Raw genomic sequence first — 21,363 nt, forward strand, 5'->3', positions numbered from 1 at the left:
ATAATAATAATAATAATAATAATAATAATAATAATAATAAACAATTGTGTCGCGAAATTGTGGGGGTTTAGCTAAGTGTTTCATCAATCAAAAATGGTTGGGAACCAGTTGTGTAGCATATGATGTCGGTCATTATGAGCATCATCGTGTTGAATAGGAGACCTGTTTCACTCCAATTGAAGCAAATTTTTGCTGTCTTGATGATAATTATTATGTAATTTGATATATTTGAAAGAGTATTGTGAAGATAGTGCAAGCAAAGTTATTACAAAGCTAACATGAAATAATTATTATTGATAAATAATAAGAGAATTTGACAAGCACGTTGCACTGCATATACTAGTAGCTGTCTGTACATTTGAGAAATTGGTCATACTCATCTAGGATTTGGAAAAGCAAATGATAATTGCATTGCATACACAAATAGCAGTTTTAGTGGCCCCGCGTAGCGTAGTCGCTAACGCCCTCGCCTTCGGTGCGAGCGGTCCCGGTTTCGATTCCCGGTGGGGGCACTCGGCCAGCCACTCTGAATGAAGTTTTCCTTATTCATACCAGGCAAATGCCGGGGTCGTACCTAACTTCTAGGTCCCAGGCCACTTCCTTCCTATCCCAATCCTTTCTTCCTTCCCTTTCCCCGGATAGTGTGCTCGCCGAGGGACGTCATCCCTCAAAACGTGGCGGGCTAAATGGCCTTAGATGCCGACAGCTCAGAAATCTAAATCCTAATCCTAACAGATAGCAGTTTTTTTTTTTTTTTGTTCGCATTCTTGCAGGTTTCTGAACATTTATAAATAATTTCGTATATTTATAGTAGTTCACTATGAGTGGATATCCATTTTTGAAATTTTTTACTTTTTATCATATATTAATAAGTATAAATTGCCTGTCGGTATATCTCTCTCATGGCGCTAACCTTGCTAGTTTCAGAGTTGTTGCAGTTGTAAAAATGCGCTTGTCTACTAAGAAGTTCACAGTTTATTTTTCGTTTTTCGTTTCTCCTGAAAAACTAGATTTTGTGACAACCGTACTTAGTGAACTAAGGTGCAGAATTAGGAGAAACAGTTTATAATTACCTATCGAACGTGTGGAACATTTCCGATTACACCATGTAATGCCCCTCAAGTCAATTTTGCTTCCAATATTTCGAGCGTAACACTCGGACACCCAAGGGAACACACGTACATACATTGTGTATATAATAAAGTAACGAGAGCAATATGAATATCTTGGGAAAGGCAGGTGAGCATAGGTATCGATAAAAGTTACGAAATATTCTTAAATTACCACTGTTAAGACAAAATAACAATGGAAAATCGTGTTGTGAAAAGCAACTTAAGTCGTTATGTGCCCTTGGATTAGTGTCCGAGCGTTACACTCGAAATATTGGAAGAAAATTGATTGAGGAATTTTACCAGGAAAAGAAAATTCAGTTATTCGTATAGGAACCCAATGCTGGATAGCAACAAACAGGACGAATCTTGAATTTTGAGAAGGAAATTCTTGATCGCTTTCTGAGCAAACTTCGTGGGTGAGGAACTTCAGTGTCATCAAAGGCAGATATAATATATTTTTAGAGTATCACATATATGCCTTAAAGGTTCAAAGGGTTCAGGCGTTAAAAGCAACAGATAGCCTCGTCATAGAATTTCGATTTTCACTTGGTGATTAGTACAGTGCAGTTCTTTGTCTTTAAATACAAAAACTAGTATTGGTGTGAGATGGAACTGGCCAAACGGTGGCTTCAGTGTGCAACATAATGACCTCTACTTTGAGTATAGGAACTTCCGTTGTAATTTGACTGATAAAGCAATTAAGTGACTGAAATACTGCAAAATGTTTGACTTACCTTTGTAATATATCATAACATAAAATTTAGTCACAATGTCTAAATAAAAATAATGACTTTCAAGCCTCAAGAAATTTTATTTATCACTTTCAGTATTGCAAACTATTGCACGTTAAAAAAAATAAATAAATAAACTTCATCTCTCAGTAGGAAGCTAACAACATTCAGTATAACCGTGTGCAATTATAATTTTATGTGAATCTGTTAGACATCTATTCCAGTAACGTTTGCGTGAAATAATAATTCGTACAAAAAATAAGATACATGAAGTTATAGACTTGGAGGTAGGAAATAGTAGTTAGCGTTGCGTGACTTACCTTTATAACATAAACATAGCTGATAAATAAAACGTGAAAATTTGTTGGGTAGTAATATCTGTTTCTTTATCGATCATTAAGGCTTAAAGACATCGCATCTTTGGATTTCATCACTGTTGACAATAATATTTTAAACCTTTCTGTTTGCAGTTTTCCATATCTTTCGCTGGAATTTCTGATTACTATAACGTAATTCGTTATTCACAGGTCCTCAGTTCAGATTATACTACAAAAAAAAAAAAAAAAAAAAAAAAAAAAAAAAAAAAAAAAAAAAAAAGTTTATATTACATTTTACTTCCCCTCCTTTTATTGTGGCACACTATTACTGAAATAAATACACCTTTATAATTATGCGCACATTATTTTATGAGATGACTCCGGAATTATATCGATTATTTACAAAACGTTGTTATGACAACGTAAAGACAAAACTTATCAAAAATCATCTAAGTTTGATTCTCTCTTTTTCGTATTTTCTTCTTCTTCAAACTGTTTATTGCATATTTTAAAATCATACATTGCACGATATTTAAAATTACACTGGAAATACAAGATGTCGTTGCATCATGTCGCCCGAACTATAGGACTTTCTTCTATTGGGTTTGCAATTAAAAGAAAAGGATCCTGGACCGTGAAGTAATACATATATATTAATCACTCGAGTTTTCGAATGCACCTCGTATATATGAAAATTACAATTCATATAACTATATATCATATTTATTTTTTTATAACAATATTATTATCATATTTATTTTAAATTTTATCATTGACTTCCTTTATCTATACATTTCAACGGCGATAAGGCACATTCGAAATTTGATTTACAAGTTATTTAATTTTAAGTCCTTTTCGGGTCTATTAAAAAAGTTGTTACAAGTTAATAATCATTTACTTGGGCATAATGAAGAAGGTTTTGAAAAAGATGTATTTTTGATATTCATATTGTTGTTCTTCGAACGAAAAAGGATCAAGTACATATATTTTCAACAATAACAATAATACTTAAGATAAAACAGGATAATTAATATCAGAACAGAAATTAAAGTCACACACTGAACAAAAGACAAGATCATATCAAGATCATAAAGGTACGAATAACAAACAAAATCATAACAATATTTAAAGCGAAATAAAGCAAATCAATTGAATACGGTTTTCTTGGACGCCGTAACTTCAGCTTGTTACATGACCAACGAATTCATTCAAGTTGCATTAAAAGTCACAAATCGGAATACAGTCTTGCACGTTACTTCTACAGTTCTTTGTTTCTTATTTTGAGAATTTGTACCGTCTATGAAATTTCTACGAAATCCAATTCGAACGAAATTAGATCTAATGAGTACATGCTTCTTAAGTGTACGATTACTATTACTGTTGCTACCAAGATTAGGTTCGGTTATCTTACCGGTAAAATTAAGTTCGGTTTTCATTCGTTTTACTGGTGGCAAAATGTCGTGTCTCCTAACAGATCTGTACTTGTCCTTTACACAATATCCACGGTAGTCTGCCCTACCTCGGTTTCTGTTTCTTCTATAATTATGTTCGGTTACATTACCGGTACACATGAATTTAACATCGCCTTTTACATTGGTATCACACTTTAGTTTCACATGAACATCTCGAATTTGATTTCGACTAAGGTTAGTTTGGTTCAGGTTAGTACTGTATTGCACCATTAATGGATTTTCAAAATTTTGTAATGTCATACTTAGATGATTGAAGGTAACGCACTGCACCGCATGCGGTCAAAGCACCATCTGATTGTTCACTATTATCGTTTTGGTCTTTTTGTTGAGTGAACATTTCAATAGCTCTAACTCAATCGAACAATCACTACAAGCGTTGTTGAGAACACACGTACTGAAATTTCTGAATTTCATGAATATTGGAATCAACTTTCTTCCTGCTACATGAACCAATGTCGTGTGCATATCATTAAACGATTCTATTACCATTACTTCATCTCCGGGATTAATGTCATGTTGAATATATCGTGAATACAAACAGTCAATAGCATTCATTAGACAAAGATGACCATAACTTTTCGCACATTGATGCATACCAAAATCTTCATTACACGCAGCATCAATTAAACAATCAAAAACATTCGAAAGAAGAGAGAAGTTAGGATAATCTGATCCAACCATTACAGCAGTATGTTTTTGCGAACACTCAGTAAATTTCACTAATGCAAACTCAAGATCTGCAGTTTCTGTTGTTTCTATGGAAGGTTCAGGTTCACTTAAAGTATTCATGCTAACTTGTGACGAAAATTCTTCAGTAACTGACAAATTTTCCTATAACTCCTTACTGTGATTGGTGCGTTCATTCATTTGGGCGGAGTGATCATTAACTATAGTTTCTACCACTTCGATGGAATTTTGCATTTCAGTGAATCTATGTATAATTCGTTCCATTTTAAGATCACTTTGTTCAATTCGTAAAGTAGTCTGGTCGATTTTACTATTGAGTTGTGTCATCTGTTCACCAAAATCTTGCTTTAATTGTTCTATCTGGTCCATTTGTTGCTTCGATTGTTACATTTGTTGATTCATTTGATCACCAAAATCTTGCTTTAATTGTTCTATCTGGTCCATTTGTTGCTTCGATTGTTCCATTTGTTGATTCATTTGATCACCAAAATTTTGCTTTAATTGTTCTATCTGGTCCATTTGTTGCTTCGATTGTTCCATTTGTTGATTCATTTGATCACCAAAATTTTGCTTTAATTGTTCTATCTGGTCCATTTGTTGCTTCGATTGTTCCATTTGTTGATTCATTTGATCACCAAAATCTTGCTTTAATTGTTCTATCTGGTCCATTTGTTGCTTCAATTGTTCCATTTGTTGATTCATTTGATCACCAAAATCTTGCTTTAATTGTTTAATGAGATTGGCCAGGTGAGAAAAGCTCATTTTCCTGTTGCCATCTGTTTCAGATGTATTTCCCATACCAGTGAGACTCCTTTTAATATTCCTCGGAATTTTTGTGCCACTTCTCAACACGGTAAACTCCGTCTTATCTCTTTAGTAAAATCACCTCGCAGCCTTATAGTCAATCTGTACTATTGGAATTTATTATTTAAGAGATTGCCTACTTTACTTCGACGAATCACCTAAAGGTTCCTGGCGGCAAACCACCAAAATTATATATAACGTAATTCGTTATACCCAGGTCCTCAGTCCAGATTATACTACAAAAAATCACATAAAACAGTTTATATTACATTTTACTTCCCCTCCTTTTATTGTTGCACACTATTACTGAAATAAATACACCTTTATAATTATGCACACATTATTTTATGAGATGGTTCCGGAATCATATCGATTTACAAAACGTTGTTATGACAACGTAAAGACAAAACTTATCAAAAATCATCTAAGTTTGATTCTCTCTTTTTCATATTTTCGTATTTTCTTCTTCTTCAAACTGTTTATTGCATATTTTAAAACCATACATTGCCCGATATTTAAAATTACACTGAAAATACAAGATGTCGTTGCAATACCTCATATTTCTTTCGTGACTAAGGCTGAATATTGCAGTCAAAAATAATGACATATTGCTTTTAAGATGGAACATATAGTTGGAGGTAATTTCTTCCTCACGAAACGCAATGCTGTGTCAGTATCGTTATTATAAAAAAAAAAAATTAGTCTGTTACGTATCAAAATAGTTGGTATATATTTTGATATATTGATTAATAAATTGGCTTGAATTGCCTTTCACTATTGTCAGATACTCTTAATTGTATTTTCAATGGGCGCACTTTTTTCCTTCCCTTACCTCTGACCTTGTGTCGTGTGTTATGTTCTTGATTGTACATACATTAAATCTCTGCAGACTTACTGTATACTATTGAGTAGCTGTTGAACGTAGATTCATTGATTTTTACTATTCAACGGACAAAACATTTTCCCGTTATTTGTCTATTTACGTAAGCTTGTGAGAACACTAATCGTTTCTTCTGTTTGTTAATTGATCATATTATTAGTGTACCGCTTCTTTTAGCTTCTTTCGCAAAGAACCACTTAATCAGAGGCATCTTCGTTACATTTTCTGCACCCATTTGTATAAAGGTAACCAAGAAAGTTTTGTTGGTTTGTGTGGAGGGTAATGTTCGATTGGCCCTCACACTGAGAGTTGAATGCGAATGGAGATAAGGCGAAAGTCAGTTGTTGGTGTGGGTATATCCAACATACTACCTGGTTCTGGCAGTTCAGTACACCGTGCAATTCGTAAGGACAGAGTGAACATGGGATCTTCACAGAACGTCATAAGGGCGTATATGCTGTACGAGTTCAAACTGGGGTCAAACGCCGCTGCAGCGGGACAAAAGATATGCCAAGCCTTTGGTGAGGGTGTCGTGACTACGCGGACAGTGCGGCAGTGGTTTAACGAGTTTAAGGACGGTGACGGAACACTCGAAGACGCACCACGTGCCGAAAGACCAACACATGTACAAAATGAAGATCTGCAAGCAACAATTAAGTCGAACAGTGGCCAGACATGTGAGGAGCTGGGACTACAATTCAGTTGAGTAGAGAAACCATTCGGCAGCACCTCCAACAACTTAGGAAGCACTACAAGTTGGGTCGATGGGTCTCACATGATTTGATTAGGCCAGAAGGCAACGTAAGCAGACACCTGTGTTTCTTTGCTGTCTCGTGTGAGGAAGGAGTCATTTCTGGACAGGGTGTTGATATGTGATGAGAAGTAGGTCCTGTACGAAGCTCCACGGCGCCATCATCATTGGTTAGCATCCCATGAACCGGTTCCAAAACCGCCGAAACCACCACTGCACCAGAAAGAGGTCCTTCCCTGTGTTTGATGGACTGCTCGCAGCATCGTACATCGGGAACTGCTACCAGCTGGTCAGAGCATCAATGCAACTGTGTACAGTCAGCAGCTGAGCCGTGTTCAAGAAAAACTCAAAACTCTGGAGTCAGCACTTCTGAATCGGAAAGGAGTCCTCCTGTTACAGGATAACGCTAAGCCCCACGTGGCTAGGACAACCGGGGACACAATTCTACACCTTGGATGGGAAACACTATTGCATCCGCCATACTCCCCGAACATTGCACCATTGGATTATCACCTGTTCCATTCCTTGAACAACACCTTGATAGAGGATGCCAGTTAGAAACGCTAGTAGAGGTGCAAAATGCACTTGATACCTTCTTCGCTTCACGGCCCACCAAGTTCTACCGTGATGGAATCCATGGCCTTCCAGAACGTTGGCAGAAGGTCGTCGATGCTGATGGGGACTCGTTTTGATCTTCTAGGTACGTCTTAGGTGACATATTGATGTTCGAAGGTGGTGGGTGAAAAAGCTACAGAACTTTCTTGGTTACTTTATGTTACACAAACGTTGAACAGGGCTTATCTAGATGTGCTGTTATTTTTTGCATTGGGCTGCAGCAAAGTAACCGAAATACAATGTCGAAAAAATAACTAAGTAAGCAATCTATAGTTACCAATCATTAAACTGAGAGCATGATGCGAATTTAATTTATTTTAGCAAGGCTATTGCAATTTTCGGAACTCTTAAACTTTGTTTCACTTTTTGATAGTCAAAGAACTCTTTTTGTTGTCCTTAAAGTTTTGCATTTGTGCTCTTCTGAGGACTCATTTTTACTTTCGAGCGACGCTACGAGAGAAGAAAGTATGTCATCATAAAAAAAAAAAAAAAAAAAAGTAACGGATTTACACGTTTCCTGGTTCCTAGATACCGAAAAAGTGATTTTTGAATATCTGTCTGTTCGTTAAACTTAAGGTTTTCATAAGATTCATCTGGATGAGGGTTGTCAAGTTTTCTTTCTACTCCCAAAATTAAGGTGAAAATAATAATAATAATAATAATAATAATAATAATAATAATAATAATAATAATAATAATAATAATAAAAAGTGATTTTCTCAAAAACAGCTCTAACGATATATATAGAGGGGGTTGACAAAAAAAATCTAAAAACACTTCATACAGGACACGTAAGTTTGGCCCTCCACTGTACAACACGTGTTGCGGTTGCCGATCGTTTTTTGTTTTCAATGTCATGTGGACCTTCCTCTTCCGTCAGCAGTAACCAGTTCACCTGTGAGTGTCGTGGTGTAAAAGTGGTGCGGTAAAATGACAGACAGACTTCCAAAGAGGCATGATTGTTGGTGCCCGTCTGGTTGGAGCTTCAGTGGCAACAGGGGCGAACATTGTGGGGGTATCGAAAGGCACTGTGTCCAATGTCACGAAGGCATACACAATTCATGGGCAGACGACGTCTGCAAAGCATAACAGTGGTCGAAAGACAATCCTATCAGATAGGGACCGGAGGGCATTAAAACGGATTGTAGCAGCTAAAAAGAAGACCACTTCAATGAAAATTTCGTCTGAACTCAATTCCGGCCTACAGAATCCTGTTTCATTGAAAACAGTGCGACGGGAACTTCATAAAATGAAAATTCATGGCAGGGACGCTATCGCCAAACCCCTGATCACAGCAGTAAATGCAAAGAGGCGTATCCAGTGGTGCAAGAACGACAAGGTGTGGACTCATGAGCAGTGGAAACACGTAATGTGGTCCGATGAATCGACCTTCACCTTGTTTCCAACAACCGGTCGTGTTTACGTATGGAGCACACCGTCGCAGGCCTATGATACAAACTGTCTGCTCTCAACTGTAAAACATGGGGGTGGTTCTGTTACAGTATGAACAGTGATATCGTGGTTTTCTACAGGTCCCATCATAGCTCTACATGGAATGATGAATGCTAAGGCGTATGAGGCCATTTTGGGGGGCTAGGCCCATGGCCCAAACATTGTTTCCTGATGGTGATGGCATCTACCAAGATGATTTGGCACCCTGTCACGCTGCAAAAACGGTGAAATCATGGTTTGAGTAGCATGACCAGGAGCTATCATACCTCCTCTGGGTTCCACAATCACCAGATCTGAACATCATTGAACCATTGTGGTCTGAGTTAGAAAGGCGTGTTCGGTCTCATTACCCTCCACCAGCATCTCTTAAGGAACTGGAGCATGTTTTGGAGGAACAATGGTACAAAACTCATTGATGGTACATCAACCTGATAATATGATGTGATCTACTAGTTATGAAAGTAGTAGTTTACTCGTATGGGTGAGTACTTACGATTAATTTTCTTAAAAAAAATTACTCAGGTGATTTTGTTCCTATTTAGTAAATAAACACTTCATTAATAACATCATAATATTTGGTAAATTACTTCTTACGAAAATATCCACAAGCGGCTGTGTACTCTTGGGGTTGAGTCACGTTTCAGACCAGTGGCGTAACAATGGCTTTTGGCGCCCCTAGGCAAAATCCCTAGTGGCGCCCCTCACCCATCGAATAGGCCAAATGCATGACCATCTATAACTTAAGCATACGGGCAGAAAGAGCCATAAACCGAAAATTATCAGTGGGAGGGTATTGACCGTTTTTCTTTTTATCGTTGTGATATGTCTTTTAAAAGTAAACTGGACAGTGTGTCCTGTTCATTAAAAATATACTCATGTAAAATTCGGAATTTTTTGCAGTGGTAGTGTAAATAAACAACAATGTATCCAGAGCCGTAGCCAAGAAGGGGGAGAAGCGTAGCCGTCGCCCCGGGTTCTGATAGCAAGAGGGCGCCGAACGAGGAAGAAGAAAAGAAAAATGTTGGAAATGAGTAGGCGATGCGTCGTCCCGAAAAGTATTGGTGCCCTATTAAATCAATATTGTTGTCGGTTTGCAAAGAAACAACAGATTTCATAAATTTTCTTGCTTGCTCCGCTCGCAACTCAGACCTTTCAATAAGAGTCACAATAGGCTTTTACTTATTACTTAAAGTATATTATTGTATATGATATCTTAATAAGAATGTTATATACAAAGTACCGAGTGTACTTATAGTGTACGCAGGAGCATGTTCAAAATCAGAAAGGGTAAAAATCTGAAATATTTCAGTATTTTGATGGTGATGAATTTGGTTAGTTAATCCCGCTTTTCTACCCAATCGGATTAGTCACGACGGTGAGAATTAAGGTGTGAAAATGAGAGGAGTGAAGAGACACTCGCAAGCTGATGTTTGCGCAGGTATATTAAAACAAGGGGAATGGTAACATCTTTGAACTTGAAGCAGTTTATAGAGTAGGGGCTTAACCCAATCTCGTCTTTATCAAAGTCTGATCGCTACGAGTGATTTTAAAATTCCATTGACATATGAAATGCTTCCAATTTGAAGGAATTTATTGGGATAATTTCTCCCTACTTGTATCGCCAGGATATTTTTTGTGCATCTGTATCTAGTTGTGTGATATTTTATCTACATACATACACACAAAATATAAACATATTTTTAGTATGTTAATTAATAATAAGTAACCTTACATTCACAACTTTCATTTATTAAGAATCAAGTAACTACTGTAATTTCAAATATATGTAGTAGCCAAAGTATATTTTGGATTTTAAATACAAACCTCAAACAAATTCTTCATCTCCATCGATCAATATTGAAAAATTCAAAAAGGAGACTCCTTCTGAATTTCCGTTACATTTCACAAAAGACTTTTTACCGTAAAAGAATCGAAATTAAAGTGCTATTTGTGTGGTCATTTTAAAACCACGTATTTTCCAATGTATTGAAATTCCATTTCTTATCGATGGTATGAAACGGGATAAATAGTTGCAAATGTCCATACTTGTTCTCTAAGTGGATTTGTATACAACAAAAGGTAGTTTTGTCGAATGTAACAAAAAATAAGAGTCTTGAAAAAAAACTTATTTGTGACAGACTACATTATGATCGCTTTTGGCTGTTGCAGTGATCTGTCCAAACAGCTAGATAAAAATCCAGCGTAGCGTAACTACAAAAGCGCTTCTCATATATATATATATATATATATATATATATATATATGTAAGTAAAGCTTGGTAACGTGAGTGTAGGGGCTCCAAATTCTACTTCGCCTTGGGCGCCGAAACCTCTAGCTACGGCTCTGAATGTATCAACCAGTATCACCAGTATTACTTTTGCTTCTGCAAATTCTTTTATCAGAGCAGAGATCTCCAATTCATGACCAAAATTTTCGCCCGGTCAAAGTGTCTTTTTGGCACCCCGACCCCCACCAAGTCCCAGCCTATATTTTACATTTTACAGTGTTACTAGAAAATATATTTGAAAATTTATTTTGGGTTGCTCGTTTGAGTGTTCCTTGACGTAGGCGCCCCGAGCAGTTGCCCGGTTTACCCGATCCTTATTGCTTGTGCTTGGTTCTGTGTAGCCGCAGTACGTAGCAATTGTGCTGTGCCTCATGACAACACTTTTTAATTTGTTTTAATCCAGATCTTATAGGTCATAGAATTTGTCATTATTGTTGAAGCCTTTTGCGCAGGGGAGTTTTATTTAAAGTTAATAAGCTCAGTACATGTGATATAGGACTGATACCGTGTTAATACAGGAGGATTAATTTCTTAATCATACAGTGCTATAATCTCGACGAGTTTGCAATATTGCCAATAATTTGATGCGCAATTGTAATAAACTGAGAGTGAAGTGAGCAGGAATTTTTATTCTTGCCATGTTCAGAAATGAAAACCACGAGAACTTGGGGCTCCGTTTATATAATTTGCTTCTTTTATATTAAAAACCTGAAGCGCCCCCTAATAACTGAAACGGCCTGCGCCCGTAGGCAATGCCTACCCTGCCTACCCTATTTCTACGCCACTGTTTTAGACTATTTTTTTCACAAACGGCTCTATGGGATTTTGTTTCATATTTAATAAATAAGTATTTCATTAATAATCCTATAATGTTGCGCATACCACTTTCATGAACATACCCAAGGCGGTAGTTTAATCTTGCATGCGTTTTTTTCCCTTTCTTCCCAATTATTTCAAATACAACTCGTGCAATTTTGTTGATATTTTTCAAACAGATATTTTATTAATAACCCTAGTGTATGACATAAGTAACTTATGAAAAAATTCATAAGGGATAGTTCACTTTTGGGAATAAGTTTTCTTCGGGCGAAATTTTCCGGAAACGCCGTATAATTTCATTCGTATTTCACAAGAAAATATTTCATTAGTAACTGCTGCATAACATGATTTAGTTCAGGGGATTGGAGCGAGAAAATTTTGTACGGTGACCCATACCTTTTATTACTGTTTTTTAAATCGTACTTTGTAGCTGACTGTTTTCGAATATAATTACAGTACAACCATCTGAATTCCGATTGTCGATAGCTCTTTTCCTCTTGAAATACACATTGCACTCAGACGGACCGCAGAGACATAGACGAACATTTCACGACATTAAAACTAGAATGTGCAGATTCAAAATCTGAAGAGTACTTGTCGAAAGTGTTTTAATTTTCGACGTAATGTGAACAAGTTATGACATGAAAAGCGAACGGATAAATCAAGTATGTGTGTGTTTCTCTGTCAAAAATTTCGCAACCCATTTTGCACAAAACTTATGGTAGTCTAACTTTTGGGTCACACTTTCATGTAGTAAGTTCCGTGAAATTTGCGGAAACTCAACCGAGAGCTCTGTTATTGTAAAATGTTGATTTTCACGAATCTTATCGATTTTTGCCGGTCTCCCACTTCGGTCTTCATCATGAACTTTTGTATGGCCATTTTTAAACATGATGCACCAACGCCTCACTCCACTTTTATTCATCACATCTTTACACAGTTCTCGATGAATGAGAATCGGTTTAGTGTTTTTCATGAAGCGTGTATATGACAAAAACGTTTTTGTAGATAGGACATAAGCTTGTAGAAATATTCAACACGGAACCGTCTATTTGTTACTCTCAAGTTTAATGTTCCTTCTCAGCACCGAGGCTATATGAGATGTAGACTTATAGCTTAAGTGTGATCCACATCACATGAGCTCGTACAAGGAATTGAACAGAGTACGCATAAGTGTGTGTATAAATTATACATGAGGATTCCTTCGTACCTGTTTAATACTCAGAATTAAGATAAAATATTGTAAGTGTGGCAGTAATCTGATGGTATGTTTAACATTTCGTGAAACCCCACGTACTTTATTATACAGTGTGTATTTATAAAAGAAAGAATAATACTTAAATATTTGTATTAGACCTATTGTTAAGTATATTTTCACATACGCTTCTTTACAGACAACAAAGTCTATATTTGGCATATCAAAGGCGAACTGCCGATAGCAACTTTAAGTGGACACACCAGAACTGTGAATTGCGTGTCTTGGAACCCAGTGTATCATAAAATGTTAGCTTCTGTCTCAGATGATTGTACAATCAGAATTTGGGGCCCAGCTGAAAAGTACCGGAAGCGAAAAAATGTCATAGGTAAGTTTTGGAAATTGCTTTTTTGCATTTAGACTCCCATGTAGTTTGTAAACTTTGCACATGTAGAAAACAGAAAGTATATGGTTTGGGAAAATAATTACCATATGGTATCTTTTGAAAATAGTAAAAAGTATTCATTCAGAGATAAAAGTTGACAATTCAAAACAAAAAAAAATGTACATCAGCATTTACAGAATTTAATATTCTACGCAGTTAAAGGAGTGATCAGGAGTAATTATTTTAGTATTCTTCTGGGTACAAAACTCGAAAACTCGAAATATTACCTTGTACTCCCAGATGTTGATCCTCTTTAAGACATCATTTCACTTCGCAATAATTCAGTCCAAGAGAGGACCATACTCACGGGCAGGGGTGGCTAAGCCGGAATCTCTTTCTGATGACGTTAGATATAAATTCCATAACCTGTAAACGGAAAAATAACCCCAAGTATTCCGTAATGCGCTCTTGTAAATTCTACTCAACACTTGTAAGTTTTGTATCTAAACAATCAAAAGATGAAACACGCAATCCGTACAAACAAAAGGGTGATAATGTTTAATTATCAACTGCAACTAATCAGTTAATTCATAAAATCAATTTAAGTACTCAAGTGTATATTGTTGCAGACAAATTTAGAGATCTCTTGCCCCAACCACTACTCATTTTCCCCCATACAACCCTCGGCTGATCTTAGGCAGCACGTGCTGTCATTCTTTCCTATGTTGCCGTACTTCGGTAACACTAGTATAGACCCTATCGAAAGGAACCTCCTTTCATGAATGGAAGATAAAAGAAAGGGACAACCGAGGGATGTGGTAATGTTGATTTTTAGATAACAGGGGTCATAAATCTCCAACAAATGTCGCCAAGAACAGCAGGGAGAGTTTTGAGTACTTTCTAGATTCCACGAAAAAAGTATCTCTATCCATGTCTGCTAGTTTACATTATACATAAGGAAAAAACCCATGTCTTTTTTTAATGTTCTGAGTGCTCAATAGGGTAAATGCTATTTACTCTACAGTTTTTATAATAATTAATCAAGCAAAACAATTAAAGTGCACAATTATTTTAAAAGTACTTGTGTAAGCAAGAAATACAGTGATTTGTTTTACACAGGCAACAAATATTACAATTGGTATAACAATATTGATCTTTATAGCCAGTTTGAAAGCCTTAATTTGGGGAGACAAGTTCTGAAACATCAAATAAAGAAATTTAAATAAGTTACCAACACTATAAAATAAGTATAAACGCCATAAATTGAAACACGTAATTCAGACAACCATCAAAGGTGAAATGCTTAATTATTAACTGCTACATCAATAGTTAAATTCCGAAAAACAGTGTAAGTGCTCGTGTATACATATTATATATAAGGAAAACTCGCGTATTTTTCAGTTCGAAACACTAAATAAGATAAGTGATATTTAGTCTACAACTTTTCAAAATACGTTAAAGGAAGTTTTTAGTAATGAGAAGTAGTTGGACACAAATTTTTTTGTAAAGGAGGGTCAAAATATTAAGAATGTTTGAACGCAAAACTTACAAGTGTATAATTTACAAGAGAGCATTACGAAACACTTGGAATCATCTTTCCTTATGTAAGTGTATCTAATGTAATCGCAAACTGATTTCGGCTTATAGTCACACCTGCACGTGAACACGGTCTCAGAGAGGGCTGAAATATTGTAAACTGAAGTGATGTCCTAAAGAAGATAATAAGCAGCTGGGGTACAAGGGAAGATTTTGAGTGATCATTTACAAAGAAGTACACGTGACATCAGAAGACAGTCGACAATTTTTACGTTAGAACTGGAATTCTTTGAGTGTAGTTTTCGAATCTAGTTGTGATTATCCTACTTGTGCTTTTAGAGTACTATTTTGTAGGTTCATTTGTCTCATAATTGTTATTGGTATCGTGAAAATGTTTTAGAAGTATGATAATTACAACCAGTAGATAAAAAAGTACATTATATATATATTGTTGTAAACTATGTTTTGATGTAATAATATGTTTTGTTAAAACATCCAACTGTTACTATGGAAATATTTTCGTATTATTGTTTGTGTGATGTGTAATAAATTGTATTTGGTCTAGGAATTAATTCGCGCGGTTGGTACGCACACATTGAAGCTGTAGTACAAACACAAAATACATAAATACCTTAAGAAAAATATTGTCCATCGCTAGCCACCACTTTCGCCCATCTGTCAGGCAATGTACGGATTCCGTGGCGAAAGTAAGTCCTCATCCTTGGAAGCGATCCAGTCACAGACCCATGTTTCGATATCTTCTGAAGAAGTAAACCGCTGTCCAATCAAATCGTTGTTCATGCAATCGAACAAGTAGTAGTCCGAAGGAGCAACGTCTGGTGAATACGGCGGGTGGGGTAAAACTTCCCATCCGACATTTTCTAAATAGGTTTTGAACGGTTTTGCGACATGTGGGCGAGCGTTATCATGTTGAACAATAAGTTTATCATGTCTGTTCTCCCATTCTGGTCGTGTTCTGGCCAGAGCTTGCTTCAAACGCATTAATTGTCGTCGATAACGTTCTCCATTCATAGTTTCACCCGGTTGCAGCAGCTCATAGTACACCACACCTTTCATATCCCACCATATGCACAGCATAACCTTTGCACAGTGAATATGTCGTTTTGGTTGTGATGGACCTGGTTCACCTGGTTTCACCCAGGCCTTTTTTCGTTTAGGGTTCTCGTAATGGATCCACTTCTCATCACCCGTAATAATTCGATGCAGAAACCCCTTTCTGCTCTGTCGTTGAAGCAGCAATTCGCAAATGGTTTTTCGTCTTTCAACGTCTCTGTCTTTCAATTCATGTGAAACCCAATGTGACATCTTTTGAATCATTCCCATGGCTTTCAAGCGTTTGGAGACTGTTGTTTGATCAACGCCAAATGCTGCTGCAAGTTGTTCCTGCGTTTGACATGAATCCTGCTTGAGCAATGCTGTCAATTCTTCGTCTTGAAATTTTTTTGGCTGTCCAGCTCGCTCTTGGTCTGCCAAGCCGAAATCACCACTTCTAAACCGTGCAAACCACTTCTGACACGTTCGCTCAGCTAGAGCATGGTCACCATACACTTCCACCAAAATACGATGACTTTCAGTCGCACTTTTCTGCATGTTAAAGTAATGCAGCAGGACACCCCGCAAAAACACTTTATCTGGCACAAATTGCGCCATGTTCACTTAACTACAAACTGGTGTTGTTGACGCTTTAATCCACTGCCCTATACTACGAACGATACGCGATGACAGGGGTTTGCAACACATGTGTGGACACACGGAACTGTGGGACGCTCCGTTCGTTGCGCCATCTCTTGTCCACCCGCACGAATTAATTCCTAGACCAAATATATAAAAAAAATGAAATTGAAGTAAGTGTAAGTATCCGTACTATCATTATATAATATGAAAAAAATACTGGATTTAAAAATAATTACTGAATTGTCTCTTCGTTTGCAACTGCGATCGACTATTTTAAAGCTCACTGACGGATTTATGTATAAGAACTCGTAGTGCCTTATACTTTCAATAAGTTCTTGCTCAATATGTTGAATGAGAGTTTCATTCTTATTCATGATTAATTAGTCGAGAAAATAATTAAGTTTAAGAAAGGATCAGAAGATATTCTTCCTTTTCAGTGTTAATTACTTTGTTGCCTTTGTGATGGTCGATTGTAGTCGACATCATCCAGTCTTAGTACTGAATCAACACAGTAAAGGAGATTTTTTCTAGTTGACTGTTTTCTCAGAATTCTGTCAGTTATTTGGAATTCATGTCTTACCGTCGTTGTTAGCCAGTAGGATTGAAATCATATTAAATACTATGAGTGTTATATTTTGAGCCTCCGTTAAGCCATCAAATGAGAACTACCTCAGGCAACAAAACTGGGATAAGATCGAGTTGTTCATTGGACGTCACTCATCCCCTAACACTGATAGACATACTTTCCCATTCGGTCATTGTGAATAAGCAAGCATAAAAACAACGAGTGCAATCGAAGTGGCAAAGCCAAGTGTGAACTACGTGATGTAATTCGATTTTTTCAGCTGAAAGGACATAATACAGCAACAATTCATCGTCGAATGAGTAAGAATCACGGCGAAAACTTTATAAGTGATAGTTTTGTGTGCGTGTATTGCAGAAAGTTTCAAGAAGGTCTTATCAACATATACGACGAGAATGGCCGACAGACTGCATATGATACTGATGAACGTGTAAGTCATATGGTTCATGAAAGGCGTAGATTATTATTTCTGAATTGTCTGATCTTGGAATTTCAGGGAACTCAGTAGCCGCCAGAAGAAATGGAATTACATCACGTAGTTCACACTTGGCGGGCGCTTCGATTGCAGTTGATATGTTTTCACACTTGCTACTTAACAATGATTAAATGACAGAGGCTGTCTTTCAGTGTTAGGGAATGGGGGACGTTCAGTGTACGTGTCTTATTCCTATTTCGTCATCGCACTTGGGTTTCCTCTGGTGGTTTAACGGGGGATGAAAAAAGAAAAAAAGTAGCTCCTTGTATGATGAATTGTCGTCTTTGCCTGAAATTGAATTCTGAAACGTGGGTAGAAATTTGTCTCAGTCCGTAGCTTTAACAAAGTCTTCCAAGTTAGTGAATGTAGTCCATGAATCCATATACAGCTAGGCGAATCTCTGTAACGTCTTCGTACTTTATGTAGTATTTGATAAAACTAATACGTCTAGTGAAAATTGTTCTTTAAAAAGTTTGTGTTATTCATGTATTAATTTCTAGATTATCACTTATACATACTTTCGAGAAGACTAAGTTGTGTTTTGCTGATAAATTTTCTTTGCTTTTAGGAGGTATGGGAGAACCTTCAACAAATGGAAGTGTTTGACAAGATGTGTTTTCCTAGCATACTAAGAAAAGGAAACGAAGAAAAAATATTATTCATAATAATAATAATAATGTTAGTCACCAAGTGTCTCCTGCAAGATTCATGCTGCTTCATTGAGTGGTAACTTTCGTGCCAAGTTGTGTTAATGTTGGATACAAATCAGAAGAAAGGCCAGCAGGATAGATATTCCATCTTGTAATATTGCATGTTAATAGTTTGGTTACCTTTGTGCTCCTAAATATTGGGTTATGTTTGGTCATGTATAATTCACACTCAGTGCAGTTTTTTGATCGATTCAAAAACAATAGAGGCAAACGACAGAAAGGCATTTAGGCAGTTTGTTTCAAAGACTGATTTTAATTGCTAACATGGTCAATCAACTTAATAGCTATATGCGAAGAAAGAAAAAAAAAAATAATACAAAAAATAGTAAGTTTCTTGTTTTGACGTTGCAGTAATAGTGTTGGTGGTGTGGTTTAAATTTTAAATAAAACTTTTTTTTTTCACAATAAAAGGAAATAGAAAACTGTGTAACTCTATTGTTATAAATTAGTGAGTGTAATAGTAGCCAGGTGTTATTATCTACCAATATATTATATATATACACATATATTTTTAATTACGAGTCTGTCCTTAAGTATGCACTGTAGCAAATAATACTACTTCAGATACTTGTTAAATATAACATCAGGTGTGTGGTAACCAACGTGATGTTGCTTTGAACATTTTGTAACAGTTTAGTGTTAAATAAGTGTAAAACTTAGACTAGAAATTTTTACTGTTAAAAAAAAAGTCATAGCTGTGCTGGTATGGTTTGTGATAGATTACTTAGTTAAGAAAGATCTTTATTTCATAAAAAAAAAAAAGTGTGTTTACTATGCAAACCTAGTGGAATCACCATTCAATAACCCGTAGTGATTCTGTGTGTTATTATTTTTTTTGATCTAGTGCGAAGAGTGTATTAAACTTATATATAGTTTTTAGTGGTTTAATGAAAGTGGATGCATTGAGGAATATCTTAAGGATAATATTTTGGTTACATTAAATATTTTTTAATAAGCTTTAACTTCTCTCTGTGCTGTATATACATATATATTATATAAAAATGTTGACACATACTGAGCTATGTACTTGGTTGTGTTTTGGTAAAAAAAAAAAAAAAATCTATATACAGCTGTATATTGCAAAGGGATTAAAAAAGCTGCTTCGTAATATGTTTTAGACGAAAAGAAAATATAACTTTGGAAAACGTTTCAAATCTACTGTGCAAGAACAAAATCCTGTTTGCTCTTCCTAAATGAATGTATTATTATCAGTTAACTTCAGAAATATCCTAGCTTTTTTTTAAAATTTGTTGCGTGACTCAGTTACTGTAAGGAATGCTGATTTATGAAACAGTTAAAAAACTTAATTTGTACCAAAATACAAAAGTACTGTTTTTATAACATAATCGTCTCTTTGTTTTATTTCATTCGCTTAAACCCTTTCCCCTGAGGGAAAATATCCTATTTGACAAAAGTGAGGATGATGATAGTGTAGTTGTTAAATAATTCATTTTAAGATGTTTCTTTTTTCTTTCCTTCTTCGTAACAATCCGAAGAAATGTATTGACTTCTGAATGCAGTTCTGTTAGCGTTATTTTTGAAAAGTTCCCATACAGATATATTTAATAAATTTTATTCCACTCTTAATATTCTCTTCTTACAAAGTTGCGAGTTCAAGTAGGCCAGTCAATGAAGGGTCGAATAAGGAAAAAAAAATGCTGGAAAGCTGGAACAAATTTTCTTTTCTTTACGTAAGTGTCCGTAACAACATACTAATTTTGCACCACTCTACCACCCCGGATTTTTTTTTTTTTTTTTTTTTTTGTAAATATCTCGCATGGAAAGCATTTTAGAGCAAAACATGTTATTACAAAAAATAATGTACATTAAATTCCCTACAAGAAATATTTTCTTCATTTTTTCTCTAGGATGCACCGTTTAGATGTTATAGACGTGGCAAATTACGCATTTTTCTTTCAACAATGCTTAGTAGCAGAACCTTAACGAAAATTTTCTGATACTATTTTGTTTTAGTAATTTTTATAATATAAAATATAAATTAATATATTTTTCATTCATTGCAGGTGTGACTAAGGATAAGTAATCAGGTCTATTAGATAATCTATATTCAAGATGTCAGCTGAAAAATGTTTTATCTGTGAGAAACTTCTCGGTGATACATGTATACAGTGGTTGTTTAGCCTACGTTTGGCCGATTTCGTTCCTTCCCCCTCACCCGACCTGCCTCGTGGCGTCCTGCAGTGTTGTGCAGTGGCTTCCTGGGAACGGAGTTGTTTTTCCGCGCGGACGACAATAACGCACAAAAAGGACCATTGTTGTGAGTGTTGTGTTAAATTTGTTTCCAAGTGTGTGGGTTTCCGCTCTGTGACCAAAATGCCGCCCAAACTAAGCCGGTTTTGAGAAGGCTATGTTGCGGCTCTTTATGACGCCCACTTTAGTGTTTCTGTCATTAGAAAACAGTGCAAGAAGAATGGTTGTAACAGCAGTTTAATTGGAATAAAAATTGTTATTAAAAAGTACAAGGGCAACGAAGCTCCACCATTTGGATCACCAACGAAGTTGCCTAGGATGCGGGAATGCACCAAGGTCACCTCCACTATGCAGAGGAAACTTCGCTAAATGGCAATGCAAGAAAATCCGCCAACACAAAGGTGTATGGCTAATCCTCTTGACATGTCTTTGGGGACTGTGAGCCAGACGTTACACCATCAACTCAAGCTGCAAAAAGTCATGAAAGCTCGCGGCCATCTTCTCACGGATGCCCACCAAAAGGAACGAAAGTGTAACGCCCGGAAGCTGTACGGACGGCATCTGGCAAAACAAAGATGGAGTACGTCGTAACGCTCGATGAAGCATGGATTTACCTTTCCGACTGCGGCAAACCGAGAGCCATCAT

At 36.3% G+C, this 21,363-nt stretch overlaps 1 protein-coding gene across 2 annotated transcripts in view; it reads left to right on the plus strand.

Moving 5' to 3' along the window:
* LOC145686088 (WD repeat-containing protein 26) overlaps positions 1 to 19,852 on the plus strand; it is a 65,864-nt gene extending 46,012 nt beyond the window's left edge. For both annotated transcript variants that reach the window (XM_081759024.1, XM_081759025.1), the window contains exons 11-12: positions 13,322 to 13,510; positions 18,365 to 19,852. In XM_081759024.1, the coding sequence (XP_081615150.1) occupies positions 13,322 to 13,510; positions 18,365 to 18,402 (227 nt within the window). In that variant the 3' untranslated portion in view covers positions 18,403 to 19,852. The remainder of the gene's footprint in view (positions 1 to 13,321; positions 13,511 to 18,364) is intronic.
* The last annotated feature ends 1,511 nt before the right edge of the window (positions 19,853 to 21,363 follow it).

The sequence above is a fragment of the Thermobia domestica genome, chromosome 5 (assembly GCF_964235325.1).
Source record: "Thermobia domestica chromosome 5, izTheDome1.hap1.1, whole genome shotgun sequence".
In the NCBI taxonomy this organism is placed as follows: Eukaryota; Metazoa; Arthropoda; class Insecta; order Zygentoma; family Lepismatidae; genus Thermobia; species Thermobia domestica.